We start from the raw sequence: 23,461 nt of genomic DNA, 5'->3' as shown, positions 1-23,461 counted from the left end.
CAAAATTTTCTTTACACCAGTTTCATATCTCCACTACTTCTCTGATTTGAGATGAAATTTCTCATAACTGTTTTGCATCCTTCTTTATGAAATTTTGTGGATGAGGGGATATTCTAACCTGAAGCTGCTTTGACAGTCATCTCCACATTTGGCAAGTCAAATGCTTACTGAATAAGGCACTTGATGGGTTTTTTTGTTCTCTTTGGTTTAACTTTTGGATGAAATTGTTTTAGTTGGTATCAGTGTCACTTTCTGTTGTCCACTTCCTATATTTTATTTTCAAAAGCTTGTTTAAATAATTCAAGGTTAAATCTTTTTATTCATATGCCATATTTTTTTCCTCCTACTATTCTATCACCTTATTATAAATTCTAATCTTAGTTCTCAGCACAGACAGCTGTCTCAAGGCTAATTCCTACATCCATAAAAAGTCTTTTCTTTTCTGTTAAAATGTAGCTGATTTCACTCTTTTTGGTGATGTCTGTCCCATGCTCAATGTTCATGCCTACCATTTCTTTTTCCTTTTTCAATAAATTTATTATTTTAAATGTCTATTTAAAAAAACTTTTTTGAGTTCTTAATTCTCTCCCTCCTTCCCCTCCCCTACCCATTGAGAAGGCATTCAATGTGATATCAATTATACATGTGAAATAGCCATGTTGCAAAAAAAAACAAAAACAAAAACAAAAACAAAACCAAACAAACAAACCAGCAAGAAAAATAAAGAAAGTGAAAAATAATGATTCAATCTGCACTCAGACTTCAATTCTCTCTCTGGAGGTAGATGGCATTTTTCATCATAAATCCTTTGGAATTACCAAACCTTATTCTGAAGAGTGGTTCATGGTAGATGCATGTGACCTCTGTATATTCTGTAAGTCTTTGCCTCTCTCATTTCTTTCCCTTGAACCACACTTTCCCTTATATTTTTCCCAATACTCAACTCTTCCCAACTTTGCATGGAAGTTGCTAAGTACCACAGTGAAAGTTGATTTGATTTGGAGGGTCTAATTAAGTTCTTTGTAGAATTATTTTCCATTTCACCTTCAGCAATTGCTGATGGTGTATGAACTGGAATTAATTTCATGTTTGTCTTTTTGCAAATACTAATCATTTTTAAGGCAATACGTAATGCTCAAATGTTCCATGAAACAATATTTCTTGCTGCTTTGGCAATTCAATAAAACTCACTCCATCGAGTCATTTGTCTGACTTTCCAAGGAGTACCTGTAAGCTGTCCTTTCTTCTGGTTTCATTTAGAAAAAGAATTAACCAATATAATAGCCAATGATAATGGCTACTATTTAGATATCACTTCAAGGTTTTCAAAGTGCTTTAAAAATACTGTCTCATTCTATCCTCACGACAACCCTTGGAGGTAGGTCCTGTTATTATCCCCATTTTACAAAAGACAAAACTGAGGCAGACAGTGGTTAAGTGGCTCGACCAGGGTGACACAGCTGGTGTTTGAAGCTGGATTTCAATTCTGGTTTTTCCAAGTTTAATTCCAATACTCTATACATTGAGTCACCTAGCTGCTCATATGATAAAATGATTCAGTTTCTCCAGCAGTATACACGCACATCATCAGACAAAGAAGTCATACTTAGAGTACCAACAGTCAAATTGAAGCTTGTTAGCCAATTAAAAACTGTGATTCTTAGCACCCTATGCCTCATTTCCCATACTCTGTCACCAAGGAATAAGCAGAAAGGGGCCACACAGACTAAAGGCTATTTTAAAAATTTTTTTCCTTGTTTTATGGATTGCCATGAAAGACAAAAAAGTTTCATTTATCAGGTAGCTAGCCTATTGGCGATGTACCTCTCTGTGTAACAAGCTAGGTTGGTCCTCACAAAACAGACTTGAGTCTGTTCCTGGGATTATATTACAAAAATACTAGCATAAATAACCCAGAGATTCATTCCAGAAAGCAACTTCCAAGGCATTACAGAGCTGGTACTAGATTTGGCTCAATCTCTTATAATTACTTTATTCTACAGCACAGTAATATAATGAAAACAGATATTCACAATAATGGATCTTAGGCACTACAAGATGCTGAAGTTACCTCTTCAATCAAAAGAGGAAAATGTGTTCAGTGTGGTTTGATAAACATATTTTATATTCTTATATTTGAAAACTGATTGTTCATTCATTTGTGTACATGTATGTAGTTCAATTAAATAACATACTCCATTCTCCAACTACTCTGAATATAAAGAAAGATATGACAATTAGTAAAAATAATAACAATGTGAGCTTGACAGAACCACCATTCTTGCTTCAACAACTAACATGTTAGGAAAGTCAGGTGAGTTTAAAATGATCAAATACATCTTTTCTAACTTTTTTTCCCCCAAATCACAGAATAAATCACCTACTCCAATTTTTTCATTTACACATGCATAAACTGAGATCTAGAAAGGTAAAGAAACTTGCTCAATACTACACACACAAAAAAGTTGCAGAGCTGGGAACTACACCTGATCTTGGGAATCCAAATCCAACATTCTTTCCACTATACCATGCTACCTTAACCCGTTATTTCAATTATTAATAACTTTTTACCTTGAACCATAGTATGAAGCCAGATTCCTTTCCATATAATAAGCTCAATAACTAAAAAACCCTGAATACTTATTCTCCCATTAAATCAATAAATGTTATTTCTTATGTATAAGATCACACAAATACATTAACTAAAATCTGCTAATGGTTCCCAGTTGAAAGCATGTTCTAAGTCTACTGTTCTTCATAAGGTATTAGCTTAATGAAAACTCTTTATTCTTTAACAACTTATAAGCATGAAAAGTACAGTATGGGACCTTGTATGATGAAAGACAATGAACCATCAGCTGTTTAAAATGATGATTGTGAAAAGTCATTTTACAATTATGGAAAAATCTTATTAATTTAATTAATCAAGCTTCTTTCAATAATGTAGAGTTTTTAAATTGTTAAACTGTGTATAAACTAATAAACTAAAGGAGCCCACCTGCAGAGACCAGAAGTTTTCAAATTTATTCTTCCATATCTTACTTATGGAATGTGTTGCCACTTGCTTTAAGAACTTTAATCTCTCCGATTTGGGATCCAAATGGGGCTTGTCTGGTTTTTCACTGGAATATGAATTCCATGATTCAAGATTTTAAGTTGTTGAGCACTGTGAGACAACTGGTGAACAGAACTATATAAATTTTACAGTATTATAATTCTCACCTCTCAAAATCTAGGAAAGAGAGGAATCTGTCTCTTCAAGTGCAGAATTTAAATGCTTCTACTTTTCTTCTTTTTTGTATTAAATGTTATCTGTACAAAGTATTTGCAGATTTCCCAAATCCTAAAGATTTCAAAACCACAACAGCCAGTTAAGAGATGCATTAATATTTTCAAATGTACTCCAAATGTACATTTTAAAAATGTTTATTTCCAGGTTGATATTCTTAAAAGCAAAAACAAACTCAACAAAACTACTGCTTGTGTACTGTAAGGATTTTATGACAACAGCGAGCTTATTACTAACAATGTAAAATTATGATTTCTCATCTCCTGAAGCAATTAGCTTCTCAAATAAATTTAAAGTTGATTTTCTAAGCTATAACATTACACGCAAAAATAGCACTACCACATTGTTACAATACTAGAGAAAAAATAGCATTGAATAGAGTCTGATAAGGAAAATACTATTTAAGTAGTTGCCATGTTTACAGCTGGAATTTGAGGCCAAAAAATATTTGAGAAATCCAGGGAGAACGGCTGTAATTAGGGCTTGAAATTTTTTAAATTGAACCAACTGGAAACAATTATCTATATAGCAATATTTAGGTAATCTCTGATAAGGATTCATTATGTACTTCATAGTTAAGATATTATAATCTAATAAGAATATGCATGTAAAATATTTTGTAAATCTAAAAGTAACATCTATAAAAATGTCCACAATGATTATTACCAGATTTTTGCCTGCAATGACTAATATTAATTTCTCAATCTGTCTTCTACTTTTCTACAGTAAGATATTAAGGATCTAAAGTAAAAATATATGTTAAGAGCTTCAAAAACCTAAAAATACTATCTTAATGTCCACTATGATTATTACTAGATTGTTTCTTCAGATGACTTAATATAGAGCAATTTTAAACATTCAAATTTCTCCCTCTTTTTTTCTAGTTTTTTTTTTTTAAATCAAATATTGCTAATTTGCCTTTATGATCAAAGAATATCTTAGAATGAAGCCATATTCCCTCACCTAGATTTTCCCACTTACAATAGTGAGGAACTTTATTCTGGGAAAAAATTTGAAGGTTATTATACATTGAGATTAAACTATACAAAATAACACAATACAAATAAAACCTTGACAAAAAGGAGAAAACACAGTGTAGTACTAACAGTTTAGTACTTACCTTCCACAATGAACACTTGAACAAGTCAAACAGACCCAGGGGCTTTTGTTGGACCGGCACACTATTAAAAAGACAAAAAAGAAAAACATACAAATATACCAACTGAAATATGTATTTTTCAAATTCCTACCTTATTTATAAAAGCATATTCTATGATTGTGGGCAGCTAGATGGTGCAGTGGATAGAGTAATGGTCCTGCAGTCAGGAGGAGGTAAGCTCAAATCCAGTCTCAGACACTTAGCCATGTGACCTTAGGCAAGTCACTTAACCCTGTTTGCCTCAGTTCCTCATCTGTAAAATGAACTGGAGAAAGGAATGGCAAACCACTCCAGTGTCTTTGCCATAAAAACCCCAATCAGAGACCCAAAGAGTTGGACACAACTGATTGACTAAACAACAAATTCTACAATTGAATTATAAATACAGAAGCTGCTTAAGTAAACTGTAATTTCAAATGGCCACTTAATTTTACAGTAACATAAAATGGTCACTTAAATTAAGGTATGCTGAAAGGCAAGTTCATTTCAGCTACTGAATCAACCAAAAAAGTTTAGTTAACATGGTTATAAGTTTATATATTTTGATCCCTTATTAGCTCATTCAATTGTTTCTTGCAGTGGAGCTAAGGAGTGATTTTGAGTCAGAGGATCCAAGTTTGAATCCACCTTCAGTGTGATCTCAGTCAAGCCAGTTGACAGAGGCTCATTTTCTTATATGTAAAATTGGGGGGTGTGATTCTAATGCCCCTTCCAGTTTTAAATCCTATTATCTTAATTCACTATTATTCTATGTGTGTGTCCCCCCACCCTTAGAATAATTTCACTTTCAGGAAGGGGGGGTGTGACAGTGGGGGGAAAAAAAGGAAGTTAGAGGTAGAGGGGTAAGAAAAAGGTTGAAAATTTCTGTCATCTGACTACCAAATACTATTTTCAAAGGTTATTTAAAGACAGTACTACACAATGACACAAACTATCAGTTAAGTATGCAATTAAGGCACAATGCTAAAGCGTATTCCAATTTATTTATCTTTTGAACTGTACAACAAAAAAAAAAAGCCATGTGAAGTTTTAGATTATATAACTGCACACAAATTTTGCTAAGAACATGATCAGTGTCAACATAATCATGGTTTTAGTGCAAGGCAGGGTGAGAAAATGGTTCTGGAAGTCTGCAAAGGTTTTCTCCCTCAACATTCAATTGCTCATTTTAAAAATATCTTAATCTATAGAGGTAGCTGCAAGTGGTGCAGGAAGATAATATGACCTCAGACACTCACTAGCTGTGTGACCCTGGGCAAGTCACTTAACCTGTTTGCCTCAGGTCCCTCAGCTGTAAAATGAGGATAACAATAACACATACCTCCCAGGGTTGTTGTGAGGATCAAACGTGATAACATTTATAAAGTGCTTAGCAGTGTCTGGCACATAGTAAGTGCTTAATAGATGCTTACTTCATTCCTTTCTAGAGGGATGCTTCAAGACCAAGGATGGAGGCTAAATACTACAAATTGAGATTCATCCTATTCTTCTTTAAACAAGACTGACCAAGACCCACCCTAGTCTAGTTCTGCCTGTGACTATAAAGTCTTCTATCACGTCTGTTTGTTCATTCTCATAGGAACATATTCACAGATTGAAACAACCTTCACATACTTATTTTTAATTGTTATCTTCTACCGTGCTTGCACAAATAACTAGATTTACTCAACACATACTAGAGTAATAAAATTTGAGAAGATAAGGTTGCCAAAGTCACTGCAAAAAATAAATGAAAACTAACAGGATGCCCATCAATTTCAGAATATCTAAACAAATAAGGGTATATGAATATAATGGACTATTATTATATTGTAAAAAATAATGAAACGAGGGGTTCAGATAAATTTAAGAGGACTTTTGAACTAATGTACAGTGAGTAGAATCAGAAGAACCATTTATACAATGAATACCATCCTATAAAGTAAAACAGTTCTGATGAATATAATGAACAACCATTCACGACTCTATGAAACTTGCTTCCTACTTCTTGAAAGAGAGGTGATGGACTAGAGAATGAGACATACATGTTTGGACAGATTTCATGTGTGAATCTGCTTTGCTTGAGCTAAGCTTATTACTGTGGGGAGGAGGGAGAGCAATGACAGCGAGAATGATACCAAAAAAAGAAAAGAATGTAAATGAAACATTAAAGAAATGCAGACTTCCAGCCAAGATGGCCTCATGATTAGAAGGAAGATTGACCAGCTCTTGCCTATCTATTCCAACACAACCTTAGATTTTTCACCAGACCACAGCACAAGAGGTCAGACAGAAGCCTGAAGGCAATAGGTAAAGGGGGACTGAGAGAAAAGCAAGCACCAAAGCAAAGTAGCCTATCAGTGTAACCAATGCCTGGCCAGAGACATCTGAAGGCTGCAAGACACCGTAGACTTCATGTCCAGAATCAGTAAGAGCAGAGTACTCTTCCAAGAAAGTCTCAAGGTGGGGACTTTCAAAGTTTAAGAAAATAGGCAAACAAAAGCAATGGCAGCAGCAAGGACCAATGTGCTACCTCTGGGCTGAGAAGAAATTTTAGACCTAGAAGTCCTTAACAGTTGGTTCTGAAGTCCTTAACAGTTGGTTCTGAGATGCCAGAGAGGGCCTTAAAGAACAACACTCTGAACCTCAAAAATCCAGAGGGGCCTAACCCCAGGAGGTATAGAGCAGTAGGAAGTGGAGTCCATTCCTAGCATAAAGCCCCAATTTACAAAGTAAAACTGGAGAGATGAATAAATTAAAGAAAACTTTATGACAAAAATATTCCCAAGTTAAAGAGTCCCCCACAGAAGGAGGGGGTAAAAATGCAACTAACATAGAGATTCAAAGGAAAAAATGGATTTTCCACAAAAACTATATGACTACCTAAAGAAAGGAAGCAAGAGATGTTTAAAATAACATAAAAGCTCTGGAGGAAAGAATTAGGAGAATAAATAGCTTAGAAGAAAAAGTGGCAAATATCATCCAAGTAACAGACTCCTTAAAAAATCAAAAAGACTAAACATAAATCTGTGGTTCCATGAGACTACAAGAAATATCAGAATAAAATCAAAAGACTGAAAAATAAGAAGATATCTGATATAAAAAAACTGACATGAAAAACAGGTCCAGGAGAGATAATTTAAGAATCATGGACTCCATGAAAACCAATTTTTTTTTAAAGCCTGAATACAATATTTCAAAATATCACAAATGAAAACTGTCCAGATCTATTAGAACCAGAAGGTAAAGTGAATAGAAAGATTCACCAATCACTTCCAGAGATGAGCCCAAAGAGAAGTCCCGGAAATGTCACAGCCAAAACCCAGAGTTCCCACACCAAAGGAAAAAAAAAAAAGCAACAAACATAAAATAAAAGAGTACAAATAACAAACATAGTTTTGGATAACAAAAATATCTGGCAGGTTCTACTATAAATTAAGAAATCTTGGAATACATTTTTCCAAAAGACAAAAGAGACAAGTTTAAAACCAAAAATAACTTTTCCATGCAAAAATTAACTATAATCCTATAGAAAAGTGGACCTTAAATGGAATAAAAAAAGCCTTTCAAATGTTTCTAATAAAAATGAGAGCAGAGCTGGAATTTTTAAATGCAAGAACAAGACTCCTGAGAAACCTAGAAAGGTGAATTTATATGAGCTATTAAAAGGAACTGTGTGATGATGTAGTGCTAACATTCTAATGAGAGAGAAGAAATAAGTGTCTCTTCAGAACCTTAATGTCTTCAAAGGTTATTAAGGGAGTTAAAAAAGAAAAACAAGAGGTTAGGAGGATGGAATGGTTCTATTTTGAGGCTTGGAGAAAAGAAAATAGAAAATAAAAGGAATACAGTAGTGTTGAAAGGAGGAAGGAAAGAATATAATTTGCTATTTCTCATAATTGGAGAGCACAAGAATACATGAACACGGGAAGATGGAAGGAGTGATAAGGAACCTCACTACCATGAGTGTGAAGCACAGTTGAATGAACATGAACACATGCACGTACACAATTTGGTGCAGAAATATGTCAAACTCAACAAGGAAACAATCAGGCATATGGGAGGCTAAAAGGGAGTAATAATAGTTACAAGCAAAACAAACTTCCTGATCCTGAAGGAGGGATTAAGTAGAATCTAAAAAGGTGGGAGAAGGGGTTGCCTCTTGGACAATCTGGGGAATGGCTGGGCAAATCTTGATATATGAATGTGGTAAAATATTACTGCGTTAACAGAAATAGCAAAAGATGACTTCTGAGAATCTTGGATAGCATGATCTGACATAGAATGAAGTGAACATAACCAGATGAACAAAGACAGCAACACTGTAAAGAAAAACAACTTCAAAAGACTAAAGAATTTTTATTAATGCAAATACCAACCCATGTCTCCCAGGAACCTATGATGAGTCATGTTACGTGAGAAGTAATGGACACAAGGTACAGAAAGAGAAATATTTTTTTGGACATGGCCACCAAGTTGATTCATGCTGCGTATTTCTTACAAGGGTGTTTTTTCCCCTTCCCTCTCTTAGTTTTATGAGGTGGGTGCTTTTAAGAGGAATGCGGTTAGCAGTAAGAAAGCCAAGGAAAAAAAAAAGAGGGTTATTGAAATATTTTTTTAAATGCACAGAAGACAACAGAAGAACAGAAGGAAGTTCACAAAGAAGCAAAGACAAGCAGGATGGTTTTGAAAGTAATATGTAAGATTTATTATATAACTATATATTTTAAAGCAAGCAGCATGAAATGGATATCCAGTTTCATAAAGAATCCTCTTTCATTGTTCTATTATATGTATGGAAATGTTCTTTTTTGTTGTTTTTAAGTTTAAAAAGAAAAATGACAACAAAACACCCACTAAACAAACAAACAAACAAAAAATCGAGACTGTCCCTACTCTCAAGGAGCTTTTTTTCTAATACGGGATACACACTCATAGGGGAACAGTGGCCAGGGAAGACCATTTTGTTCTGAGAAGTCACAAAGATGGTAATAATCATACTATGTGTAAGTAAATATCCTTTATTTGGGGTATGTAAATTTTGAATTTCAAAAACTTAATGCACAGGGGCAGCTAGGTGGTGCAGTGCATCTGCCCTGGAGTCAAGAGGACCTGAGTTCAAATCCGACCTCATACACTTGACACTTACTAGGTATATGACCCATAGCAAGTCATTTAACCCTAACTGCCTTGTAAAAAAAAAAAAAATTAATGCACAGCCAAGACCAGAAAGTTCAGAGGGAGACACAGACAAGCAGGTCAGCTTTGCAACTATTATACTGAATTTGTTACATAATTTCTAAAAAAGCTATAAGATACATAAGAAATTTGTATTTTCAAATGCAATTCTATTTTCATTTCTTTTTTAATACTGGAAAGATAGTTAATTAATTTTTGTCAAGATTGCAATAATTAAAAAAAGTCTAAGGTCACTGCGACTCTCAAACTTATGGGGTTAATGAGAATAGAAAGTGAAGGAAAAATAAGCCAGCAGAACTAGGAGGAATCTGAGAAAGGTTACTAGAGCTTCTCATGTTCTTGAAAGCATTTAAATTAGAAAACACTAGAAAATCTGCTCTTTTGAATGACAGATTAATGATGTCACTATTTCCATGTTGATTCCTTTGATGAGTAAAAAAACTATAAATACAAAAAGAAACAATATATTAGGAGTCAACACAACTGTAGGCAAAATTACAGACAACTTGTCTTTGTTAACTCAGTTTGCCAGTGTGTCCTTCTTTCTCTCTCACCACTCATATTCCTCCTATCACATTTCCCATTTCAGGAACTAGGTATTATTATGCTCCCTCCTTGGCAAAACTTGTTCTAATAAGTGCATATTCACCTTATCTTTCTCTCTCTCAGGCCCACTGTGGCACTTCTAGACATCTCTATGACATACCATGCCTGCAAGGCCACATCCCATCCCTGTGATTCTTGGCTCTGAGGAGGGCATTCACCTTATCTTGCCTGGTCTGATGTCCACCACAGCATTTCTCAGCCATCTCTTTGCTATGTGGAGGCATGTATATTCTTTTCTTCCCCCTCCCTTCCAACTCAAGCTTCAAGAATAGTATTCAAATAAATAACACTACAATTCCAAATAAGGACATACCAATCAACTGCCCTTTTATATAAAACTCCACTCACCATTCACTATGACTTCCCCGTTAAAAACTCATCTCCCTGACCATCACTCCCCTATATGTTATATGCCTCTGTTAAACTATAAGCTCCTTGAGGGCAAGGAGGGCCTGACACATAGTAAACAATAAATAAATGCTTTTTCATTCATTTATCAAAAAATAATAATAGCTGATTTTAAATAATATTCAACATTCTGCAAAGCACTTTGAAAATATTATCTCATTTGATCTTCACAAGGTAGATATAAGGTAGATGCTATCAATATTATCCCCTTCTTACAGATTAAGAACATAAAGTTCAGAGAGACTGACTTGCCAATTGAGTCTTATAGCTAATAAATAACCAAGGAGGGATTTGAACTCAGGTATCCCCGAATCCATGTTTGCCTCTTAGTAGACAACTGCAAACTTAATATTATAGGGATCAAAACTTTAACCTAAAGGAATCAAGTTCCTACCATGGAAATTCAGGAATCAAAAAGACAAAGATGTGTTTTGTTTTTTGAAGATTAAGAGGGAAGAATCATAAGATTACAGATTTAGAAATGTAAGGAACCTCAGAGGTCATCTAACCCAGGGCTTCTTAAACTTCTTCCACTTGTGACCCCTTCAGGGACCCTATATGGGGTTGAGACCCACAGTTTAAGAAGGGCTAATCTAGCCCAGTCCCCTAATTTAGGAGGAGATTAGGGCTCATTCAGGTGAAGTTATTTGCCTAAAAGTCACATAAGCATAAAGTAGTGAGCTAAGGTCCTATGATTCAGGATCCAGATTGATTCTATAACATCATCAGATGCACTGGCTATAATTCATAAAATTACATGCCCAACTCCACTTCCAGCACAGTGCTTTGTTGGAACTTAATAAAGCTTTTTAATAAAGCTTTTCTAAGTAAATGCTGTGTAGGGAAAGACCTGTTCTCACTTCTCTCTCTCCCCACATGAACCCAGGCCTTTATGAGGTAAAGAAAAGAACATAGACTGGAAGGGACTTTAGAGTCAATCTAGTCCAGCCCCCTCATTTTATAGATTAGGAACCTGAGGTCCAGAGAGGTTAAGTGACTTGCCCAAGGTCACATAGCTAGTACATAGCAGGGCTTAGATCCAAAACCAGTTCATCTGACTCAAAGGTTTTCTTTCCACTAACCAATGCTGCTCCTTTCACCACACCTCAGTTCATACTGTCCTTTCCTGTGAGTCTACTCTCATTTCCCTATTCCTTCTTGAGTTGTCATTTTCTTACAAGTGCAAAACTAGAACCCAATGCCCCTTAAAATGAAAAAAAAAAAGACATAAAACTCTTTGTAAGCCATAAAACCCTTTATAAAAGTCAGCTCTCTGTAGTTTAGAGGGAAACATACAGAGTTATCTTAGACACAGAGGCAGATCTCACTTTCTCTTCAGAGGATTACAGGATTTCAGATCTGGAAAAAGCTTTAGAGGTCCAAGTTTCTCAAATATATTTCCAGTTCCAAGGCCATACTAAAACTAAAAATGTCACAAATGGATTAAAACACTCATAAAACTAGATACACAAAGTATGGTCAGTGGTCAGCAATAAATTGTAATATTTAAGTAGAACTTTGGTACAGTATCTTGAATGCTGATTTTGGAAACCTAAGCTGGTTCCATCCTGTACATAAAATATTAAACTATCATCTTTCCTTTAATCTGATCATTACTTTTATCCTTGGTTCTGTTCCCCTCAGATCTTAAAACCTTCATCACCCTCATCTCAATTTCCCCATTCCTAACTAATTCTAAGCCAGACTATTCCAGTGGATATTGCTGTTACCAGCACAGAAATTAAATTCTGGGCTTTAACTGAACCAAAACTTTTAACAATTGCCCTTATAATAACACCAACAAAAGGTGATAATTAGAAGGTGATCCCTTCCTGCTCTCTTAAAAACAAACAAACAAAAAAAAAAAAACACAGAGCCCTTCCTCAAAAATTATAATCCACATTCATGTTCCTTTTTTCTAAACTCCCGTAAGTACACCCAACCACTCACTTAATACCCACGATTTGTAGGGTATTGGCTAGATGATTCATTATACCTAGTCTCTCTCCTCAAGGAACTTGAAAGCCAGTTGGGGAGAGGATATATCTATGGATATATATAGATAGATAGATAGATAGATAGATAGACAGATAGACAGATAGATAGATAGACAGACAGATATGTGTGTAGGTGTGTGTGTGTGTATATATATATATATATATATTTTTTTTTTTTTTTAAAGCCACGGATTCTTAACCTTGGGTATAACTCCATCCCCACAGTCTTTTGATAGATTTCAGGAGGGGTTGAAGAACTTGAATGGGGAAAAAATACTTCTGTATTTCAATATAATCGGTTTCCTTTGTATTTCATACACTAAAACTTATTCTTAAAAAAGGTCCATAGGCTTCACCAGATTACCAAACTTAAGACCCCCGATTTAAACTATGCCAGATTAACAATAACAAGAACAATAGTCGCCATCCACATTGATACAATGCTTTAAGTTTTACTGAACTGCTTTCTTCAAAACCATCCACTTTTGAAGTTTGAATATCATATTACATAGAGTATACATACAACAGAGTTCAGAGAGACTAATTTTCCAAACAACATAGCAAATAAAGCTGGGACTTGAATCCAGGTCTCCTGACTCCCAAAACAATGTTATTTCTTATCTTTTTTTTTTTAAATTAACTGAAATCTATTTTTTCTCCTTCCCACCACCCTCCCCATTGGGTAAAAAAGAAAAAAAAACACAAATTTTTGTAACAAATAAGCATAGTCAATTAAAACAAACTCCCTCATTGGTTGTATTTTTTAAAAGGGGGTCTCATTCGGCACCCTGAGTCCATCACTTCTGTCAGCATGCTTCATCATTGATATTTTGGAATCATGGATGGTCATTGTGTCTTCAAAATTATTCATTTATATAATATTGTTATTACAAGCTCTGCTGTTGTTCAGCTCACTTCTCTATCACTTAATAAAAGTCTATCTATACCTCTGAAATCATCTCTTTCCTCATTTCTCACAACACAAAAAGCATTCTATTACATTCATATACTATGGCCATTCCCAAATTGATAATCATCCCCTTAATTTCCAGTTTTTTGACACCACAAAAAACTGCTATATTTTTGTACACATAAGACCTTTTCCTATTTCTTTAATTCTAGATATAAGTGGTAAGGTTATAGCTGACTAAAAGGGCATGCACTATGTGATAACTTTTTGTGTCTAACTCCAAATTGCTTTCCAGAAGTTGTACCATTCATAGGTCCATCAACAGTGTGTTGATGTGCCTATTTTCCCACAGCCTCTCCACCATTTAACATTTTCTTTTTTTTTCTGTCATCTGTACCAATCTGATGGGTATGAGGTAGAACCTCAGAACTGCCTTAATTTGCATTTTCTAATTATTAGTGATTTGGAGCATTTTTTCATATGGCTGGGCAAAAGAAACCCATAGACAGTCTGGGTTTCTTGCCTTGAAAACTGTTTATATCCTTAGCCCATTTATCAATTGGAGAATGACTCTTATTCTTATATTTTGACTCAGTTCCTTATATATCTTAGAAATAAGACTTTTATCAAAGAAAAGTGCTGCAAAGACTTTCCCCCAGTTATCTGTTTCCCTTTTATTCTTAGTTTTATTTTATTAGTGCAAACATTTTTAAATGTTATGTAATCAGAATTATCCATTTTATACAATCAACATTATCCATTTTCTCTAATGTGATCCTCTCTATTCCTTATTTGGTCATGGACTTTTCTTATATACATAGGTAATTTTTCCATGTTTCTCTAGCTTATGGTGTGACCTTTTCTGTCTAGGTCATGTATCCATTTGGAGTTTATCTTCCAGAAGGTATCAGAAGGGGTCCAAATTTCCCAGCAATTTTTGTCAAGCATGAGTCTTTATCCCAGCAGCGCTCAGTTTACTACATCACACTCTCATTCTCCAAAGAAGCAATCTCCAAATTTTTTGATTGCATTCCTCTATCAGTGAAAAATTTTAGGAGTGCATCCTCAAGATAGTCTTATCTATAAATTATACGATGTACTAACAAACTAAAATATTATATGCATTACGAAATATACGCAAAAAAGGATAAGATAAAAAAATAAACAATATTCTATGTCTCATAAAATTTTTTATTAACAGTTCAAAACTATTTTTGCTCCAACTAAATTTAATGATAAAATACTATTATCAATAATATCTTTAGCGATTATTATGCTTAATTTTTTTAAAACATCACTGTGTTTGTTCTAGGTATGTTAATAATCATTCAGTTAATTTAATTGATGTAGCCAGGCAAGCAGGTGAATTTCTTTCTTTTTTTTTTTTAAAGGTACTCTTCTGCGAACAGAAGGGGGCAAGGGAAACAAGCATTTATTAAACACCTACTGTGTGCCAGTCACTGTGCTAAGTGCTTTGCAAATATCATCAGATTTGATCCTCACCACAACCCTGGGAGGTAGGTGTTATTATTATCCCCATTTTACAGCAGAGGAAACCAAGGTGGTCAGAAGTTAAGTGACTTGCCCACTAAATGTCTGAGGCAGAATTTTCACTAGGGTCTTCCTGACTCCAAGCCCAGCACTCTATCCACTGCAAAAACGAACTGATTGAAAAGATACATAATACAATAGATGGTAACAGTTCACATAAGATTTTCAGCAAGATTCATATTTCTGAGTATTAACTACCACAATGCAAACATGAACTTCCTCTTTCAACTTAACAGAGTTTTCAATACAAATCCATTTTCCTCTACATGATGGATGGTATCATGTTCCAACTGATGCTTGAATATTTTTGTCATATTTTTATAGGAACAACATGGACCACTATAAGGACACCAAGAAAGTCAGTTTGACTGGACTATAGAGTGTAAGAAGGGAAATAATGTATAACAAGAACAATGTTCTGCAGCTAGTGCAGAAAACCTTTTTTAAAAATTCACCTTTTAAAAATCACTTTGAATTTTAATGAATTTATTATTATTTTATAACAAAATATTTTTCATTAATAGATCACTGGGGACTAGGGCAGACCACTAAGATATCTGCTTTTTACTAAATTTTACACATCACACCATTAGTAGAAATGCAGACATTATCATAGAGACTAACCTATGAACTACCTGGAAAACCTCTGTGGAATAATGTTGATCCTAAAGAAGGCAAAAGGGAAGGAACATGAGGGAAAGGAGTGAGAAACAGAAGGAGGAAATAAGGACAAAATTAATATTAGTAGCAATATTGCTTTAAAGTTTAAAAAGCTTTTTTTATATACTTTACCTCATTTGATCTCCACATCAATAATAGCTAGTTATTTATAAAGCACTTTAATGCTTAGGAAGCACTTTACAAATATTACCTCTTTTCATGCTCATAACAACCCTGAGAGGTAGGTACTACTATTTTCATTTTACAAATGAGGAAACAGAGGCACACAACTAGTGTCTAAGACCAGATTTGAACATCAATCCTGTGAGGTAAGTGAGAGAACGGGGGGTGGAGGAAGGAGAGAGGGAGAGGGAGATTTTCAGTCCAACTATGGGAAGAGTATTATTATGGGGTTTCTTTACTTCCCTATAACCCCCAGCCTTCACCCCTTCCCAAGCCTATTCATGTGCGCATGCACGCACATATTTTAATTTTGGAGGCAATGGGGGTTAAGTGACTTGCCCAGAGTCACACAGCTAGCTAGTAAGTATCTGAGGCTAGATTTGAACTCAGGTCCTCCTGACTCCAGGGCTGCTGCTCTAACCACTATACCACCTAGCTGCCCCTCCAAAACTATTCTAGAACCCATCACAGACAGCCAGGTAGAAAGGCCTCACTATCAGGGAATATAGTACCTACTTGCTTGGGCTGCTAGACAGCTCAGAGGGTTTGAATCAGACAGAAGTCAATGACATCATTCTTCCTGATGAGATGGCAAAATCTAGTATCTACTGCCTCGTAAAAAGCGCTAGACCCTACCTTCTGCCCTGCCTCTGTGCCCTGCACTGTTACTTTAACTACTTAAGTAACATAAGGACCTCTAGGATTTGGTATATCCACGTACAGTGTACCCTTAGGACTTCCAGGCCTTTACATCTGCCCCGAAAAGCTGAACTTTATTTTATGTGTTACTTTCCCCAACTATAGCATTAGTTCCTTGAAAGCAGGAACTGTTTAACTTTTTCTATTTTTATCCCCATGACTTAGGACAGTACTTAGTACATAGTAGGTGTTTGATAAATACTTTTTCATTTACATTCACTAATATACACTTCCATAGGCACATGTGTTAAGTTTATATGCTGATTAAAAAGTAAAAGTTTCAAAGTGAGTGCCATTATCGTAACAAAATAAACAGGTAATAGGCATAATAATTTTAGTTTAAAACTAGTTTTATGGCCTACTCAATATCTCTAGCATTAAATAATCAACTAATTTTTTCTGGTTTATTTGTCCCTATTTTTGTGAACTGAATATAACTTAGCTAAAAGCAAATAGTGTATCTTACAGACAAGTTTTTACTTTGTTGTTTAAATTTCAAATGACTATTTCAGATTCTACTTCATCTCTCTATCTAGTTTTGTTAGGTGCCCAAACTGATATTTAGTATGATATATGCAATACAATTTCTATCTGAATATAAATATAGCTCCTGATTTTAAGAATTTTTAACTTTGTATATCTGAAATTAAGACTTTAAAATTTTTCCATGTCTTTGTAATAACACAACTCAGACTTATGTCATACTTTGATGTTTACAAAATAAATTATGTGCTGTGAACAATATATGGTTTAGACCAGTGGTGCCAAACTCAAATAGAAACAAATCTCTGTGGGCTACATATTGACTTAGAAAATCACAAAGTAACATCTACATCGTATTATATTTACTGTGTTAAACATTTCCCAATTACATTTTAATCTGTGAGTTGAGTTGGACTCTTCTGGTTTAGAAAACTTTAAACTACATGGTAAATATTTAATGTTTCCTGATCTTCTAGGCACTTACATATTTAAGTTTCACTTCATTATTTCAAATAAAATAGTTCTGAAACTAAATTAAAATTTTCTTGATTTTCAGCTCTTTTTGTGATCTGCCTTAGATCATGTAATAATACTATGTAGAACATCATATTTGGTACTGTGTGTTTTAAAAAAAGAATTTAAAGGAATTTTAATGCTTTCAAGGGTTCAAGTCTAGTTGAGGAAAACAAACACATAATTACCTAAAACTGATTGACCATTGTAAAGTTGTTGCCATATGTGTTGATAAAGCAGGTATAAAATGCTTCAATACAAACTTAAAGACAGCAATCAAGGAGGGTGGCTTTTTGGTGCTGGGTCTTGAAGGAGATGATTGACATGGGCAAATTCACTCAAACTAATGAAGAAACCAATATGGACTTTTTTTAAAAATAATTCTCTTTAAGTGACTCCTATGCAATCAAATGATTACTTAGGTTCTTCACATCTAACCAGTTATTTCAGGGGCCAGAAGTGAATTATAGATAATAAGAAGAATTGATGTATTCCTGAAAAATAAAGCTGATAAAAAGCAAATTATTTCAAAATGTGTATTTTTCCATTTACTTTAATTAAAAAGTAGATTGATAATCCTACCAGAAAAAAACTCATTATTTTCATTAAATATTGTGGTTAAAAAATGCAGTAAACCTTTTGAAAAAAGTCACAAAGGAGTATGCATCTTTTTCTGATAAAACATTATTAGTTGGTACATGAATGTAATGGAATATAATTAGGCTGTAAAAAATGATGTGTGGGGGCAGCTCGGTGGTGCAGTGGGTAGAGCACCGGCCCTGAAGTCAGGAGGACCTGAGTTCAAATCCGGTCTCAGACCAACACTTGACACTTACTAGCTGTGTGACCCTGGGCAAGTCACTTAACCCCAACTGCCTTAAAAAAAAAAAAAGAAATGATCTATGTAATGAAGATAGAGAAGCACAGAAAGATCTATATGAAATGATGTAGAGTGAAGTAAGCAGAGCCAAGAAAACAACATATATATAAATATATATTACATATATAAATATATGTAATATATATAAATATATATAAAAACTATATATATATATACACATAAAAATAGAGACTATAACAATGGAAATGGAAAGAACAAAACCACAAAAAAATTTAAAGTAAATATAACAAAATTATGAAAATCAAGTGGACTTGAATGAAGAGATATGAAAAAAAATTTTTAATCTACCTTTCTGTGGAGGTGGGAGGTCCACAAATGATACATATTGCACATGTTTTTGAACTTTTTCAACCTATCAATCAGTTGTGCTGACTTTAAGATATAATAGTTGTCATATGGGAAGGCTCTCTGGGAGGGAACATGAAAAGGATACACAGGATTCTATAGTGGTTTTAGAAACAGAAAATATTAATAAAACTCATAAAAATATTATTAATAGGACAGTTGTCCCCATGGCACAGAAAGACTTCTCTTCTCTCTCATTTCTTTTGTATTGAAATTCTTTAATACTACCTTCAAGGTCCAATGTAAGTATCATGTCCTCCATGATTCTTCCTTCCCCCAAGTTGAAAATGAACTCTCCCTTCTCATATTTCTCATAAGCACACTGCCTAGATGTCTCTGTACTTATCACAATCTTCCTGGTACCATAGTTCTTCGTATTACTAGCTTTTCCCTGCTACTAGACTGTAAACCCCTTGAGAACAGATTAACTGTAGTATCAAGAGTCAAAAAGACCAGGATTCAAATTACACACTTGTCACTTAACTTGCTTAAATTTCAGTTTCCTTACTCTAAAAATGAGGGGTGGAAAATGACTGTGATGTGATGTTAAAGGATATCAATAAAACATTTTTTAAATGGTATAATAATGCCTGTATCACCTAAAACAGGTGGGAGATTCACTTGGGATAATCTACGTAAAGTATTTTGCAAAATTTTAATACACTATCTGGTAGGTGCAGTAGTAATAGCAAGAGCAGCAGCAGCAACAATATAGCAGTGCTCAGTCCCAACAGCTAACTGCCAGATTGGACAGGACTGGTGATGAGTCACAAGGGAGCAGTGGCCCTGGTTGCAGTTTCAAAACAAAAAGGAATGCTAGCACTTGTAGCCGCATGGGGCCATTCTACTTTTGGACAGCTCTAAAGGTTAGCAAGCTTTTCCTGATACCTGACCTTGCAATTTTTACTCAATTTGCTCCTGTTTCTCTCCTCTAGGGCCAAGCCAAGGGAAAAAGAAGTCAATCAAGCATTCCATCAACAAGTACTAGTTAATCATAATTATGTCTACTCTCTTTTACACATAAAAGCCCTTCAATTACTTGAAGACAGCTATCACATTCCTCCAGAATCTTCTCTTCTCCAGGCTAAAAACTTCCAGTTCCTTTAACAGGTATGAAACAGTCATAAGGCTCTTCACTATCAGGGCTACCCACCTCCAGATATGGTCCAACTTATGTCTTAAATTGTGATACCTAACACAGAATACTCCAGATGAATTCTTATGAGGGTAGAATAGTGAGACTACCACTTCACAATTCTTGGAAGCTACTCCTTTCTGAATGCACCCCATTACAAAATCACATTAGCTTTTTTGGCTACCATAACATAATGCTGATTCAGAGCTCCTTGTTTTATTTAGTCATTTCAGTTGTGTCCAACTCTTTGTAATCTCTTTTTTTGGAATTTTCTTGGCAAAGATACTGGAGAGGCTTGCCATTTCCTTCTCCTGCTCATTTTACTGATGAGGAAATTGAGGCAAACAGAGTTAAGTGACTTGCCCAGGGTCATACAGCTAGTAAGTCTCTGAGGACAGATATGAACCCAGGTCTTCCTGACTCCATTCCCCAACTCTATCCACTGGTCTAAGCACAGAGGATGATTCACAGTTTGCAGTCCACTAAAATCCCTCAAATCTTTTTCAGATAAACTGCTATCTAATCATGCCTTCCTCAACTTGTACTTGTGAAGTTGACTTTTTTGCTTCCAAGTGTAAGATACATCTATATATTTGACAAGTACACTTTCTAGGCCTTTATTCAAGTCATTGATACAAATGTTAAACAGCACAAGCAAAACCCTGAGGTGTTCCACTGGCGCTCTCAAGCCAAACAGGCTCTAGATCATTAACATCTACTCTTTCATTCTGGTCACCCAACCAGCTTCATCCATCTAATCTAACTGAATTCTCACCTAATCTATATCTCTCCATCTTCTCCACATGAATAGTATAGATAAGTTATCTAAAGCATTTCCACTTGTCTAAACTAGTAAACTAATGAAAAAAAGAAATGGAGTTAGTCTTACATTATAAGGCAGGAACATTAGCCCTGAAGTCAGAAAACTGTTGTAGTTACACCTGCCACTAATTAATTGAATTAGCTCCCAAACTTCTTTGGGTTTCAGGTTTTCTTCCTCACCTCTAAAATGAGGCCTTTAGACTAAAGGAATAAGATGAGGTAAACCTTCCAGTTCTAAAATTCTATGACTGTAACTTAGAATATAGATTCAAGAGAGAAGGGTAAAACCTGAACAAGAAAATCACATAAACTATTCTCCCAAATAGATTAAATTCTTCAAAGAATACTAAAACAAGTTTTTTTTTTTAAGGGAGGGGAGGATTATCCAGTTAGAATGAAGAATTTTTCATAAATTCCACATTTGGACTTCATATCCTTACACAACAAAGAAGTCTTATATTTTAATACTGTAAATAAGACAACATGCTACAATAGTAAAAACAGGAACCGTGAGAAAGAGAACTCAAAAAGTACGATACTCATTGAATTACTGGATTAACTCAAAGACACAAAAAAGTACTAAAACAACCATCTTATTTAAAATGACATCATAAATAGTAGTATAAATCAACATTAAATATTATAGCTCCATGGTTTTAAAAAGATATGATTAATAACAAAGTTATGTTTTATGGAAGGGCTATTCAAGTGGCACTTCAAATGAGAAGTTATAAAATTGCTTTTCATCATGAAATTTTCACAATTCTAAAATGGCAACACAAACCTAAGTAGGGATATCTACATTTCAGGAGTGATTAAATTTCTTCACCCTCTAAATTGCTCACAATAAGAATTCATAAATTGACAGCCAAATCTACACATGAATTATAATTGTTGTTCACAACTGCCCACTCACCCCCACTTTTCTACTGTTCAAACACCTAAAGTCTTAGCTATAGCTATTCTTAGATGTCTGGGACTGGGGTGAGAATTTGATAAAACCAGGAAAAGGGCAAAGGAGGACAAGAGAGAAAGTGCATAGTGCCTGGCCTAAATTACATAGACCACCAAAAGTGGCATGAGGAATGACTACATGGTATAGCCATGGACAACTTCTCCTCTCCAGCAAGTCCTCTTACTTTCCAAGTGTTTCTCTCTCATTCTATTTCTGTTTTTAGCAGTCTGTCAATTAATCCTTTTCTGCTAGTGTATTAATGGATAATGAAGCTATTTAATGAGTATATGAACATTCTATCCCTAATACCTCTGCCAAAGGACTATTTATACTGCCTCATATCATAGTAGTTTGTCGATAAAGAATGTTAAGAGGCCAAGGCAGAAATGAAAGTTGTCTACTAACTCCCCCCACCCTAAAAGATCCTCATCCTACCTTTACTATAGGTAGTCAATACGTAAAGATTTGGCATGTCACTTTGGAACTGTTAATATTCCTTGGACTAGATATTACTATATTTCCATTCATAATGGCTAAACTAAAAGCTAGGACTAGGACCTAGTTTTATATTATCAATACTATAATGGATGACAGAATGACATAATGGATGTTTCTCAAATTGTATTCACCCAAATCCCAGGGATTCCACCAAAAAGTAACACTGGTAAGCAGAACAAACACACATAGCACACCTCACTATTTTGTATTCCAAGGAAGAAGTAGTAATGTGTGCATTCAACTGATATAGAGAACCACTAGTTGGATGTGAAATTAATGATGTAATAAAAACCTGGCTTCTTACTGATCTAGAATCAACCACTGAATGTGACCAATAAAATAGGGCATACAGCCAAGTGACTGTCCTTCTGGGCAACTAATCTGTTTATGTGCTTAAGAATTCTATATATTTTTTTGTACCAGTGTTCATTATAACTAGGCAGAAAAGAGAGACAAGAGGATAGGAGAAACTGAAAGCCAAAATGTATTTAATACCAAATAATCTACAATTTCTTATTCTTATTTTTCCATCCAGTTACACTCAGTGTGAACAAAAATAGTCATCAACTATGCCCCTAAACTTGTTCACTCTTTTAACTTCACAATTTATCAGCTGGACCAACATTTATGACTCTTCAAACACTTTTAGGTACCTACTCTGCACAAAGCAATTATACTGATAAAGAACCATAAAATTCTTGCCCTGGGAGACCTTACAATTCTTTTTAGTGAAACAGGAGAAGGCACAGACAGATACACACACACACACACACACACACACAAACACAAACAAACAAACAAGGACACACGGAGTGATGAGAGCAAAGAAACAATCCAGAAGAGGTGGCAATCTGAGGTGGACCTCAAAAGATGATGAGGGTTCTTAAAGGCAGGAAGATTAAGAAATGCATTTTCACCACTCTGATGAATACAATGACCAGTTGTGACTGTGATAGTGAAGCATGTCTCAAATCTAAAGCAAGGCAATAAGTATAAAATGAAGCATATACTTGCAGACATGACGTCTGCGTTGATGTGTGTGACAATTATCTGTTAAAAGGCAGAGTTTCTATTGAGAAGACGGGAAGTGACTGGAAGTGACAGTTATTTGCTTAGAAAAAATGCATCAGTAAAACTTTTCAAAAAAAAACTTTTTAAAAAGTAAAGTA

The 23,461-nt window shown here is 34.7% G+C and overlaps 1 protein-coding gene across 2 annotated transcripts in view; it reads right to left on the bottom strand.

Moving 5' to 3' along the window:
* The window catches only part of USP3 (ubiquitin specific peptidase 3), a 102,228-nt gene that overhangs the window by 47,371 nt on the left and 31,396 nt on the right, over positions 1 to 23,461 (bottom strand). Inside the window, exon 2 of one of the 2 annotated variants that reach the window (XM_027851567.1) lies at positions 4,410 to 4,470. In XM_027851567.1, the coding sequence (XP_027707368.1) occupies positions 4,410 to 4,470 (61 nt within the window). Of the gene's footprint in view, positions 1 to 2,998; positions 3,115 to 4,409; positions 4,471 to 23,461 lie in introns of those variants that run through there. The other variant, XM_027851568.1, reaches the window with a different exon arrangement.

The sequence above is a fragment of the Vombatus ursinus genome, unplaced genomic scaffold (assembly GCF_900497805.2).
Source record: "Vombatus ursinus unplaced genomic scaffold, bare-nosed wombat genome assembly UNPS02009205.1, whole genome shotgun sequence".
NCBI classification, from domain to species: Eukaryota; Metazoa; Chordata; class Mammalia; order Diprotodontia; family Vombatidae; genus Vombatus; species Vombatus ursinus.
This window is presented reverse-complemented; position numbering and strand designations above follow the sequence as displayed.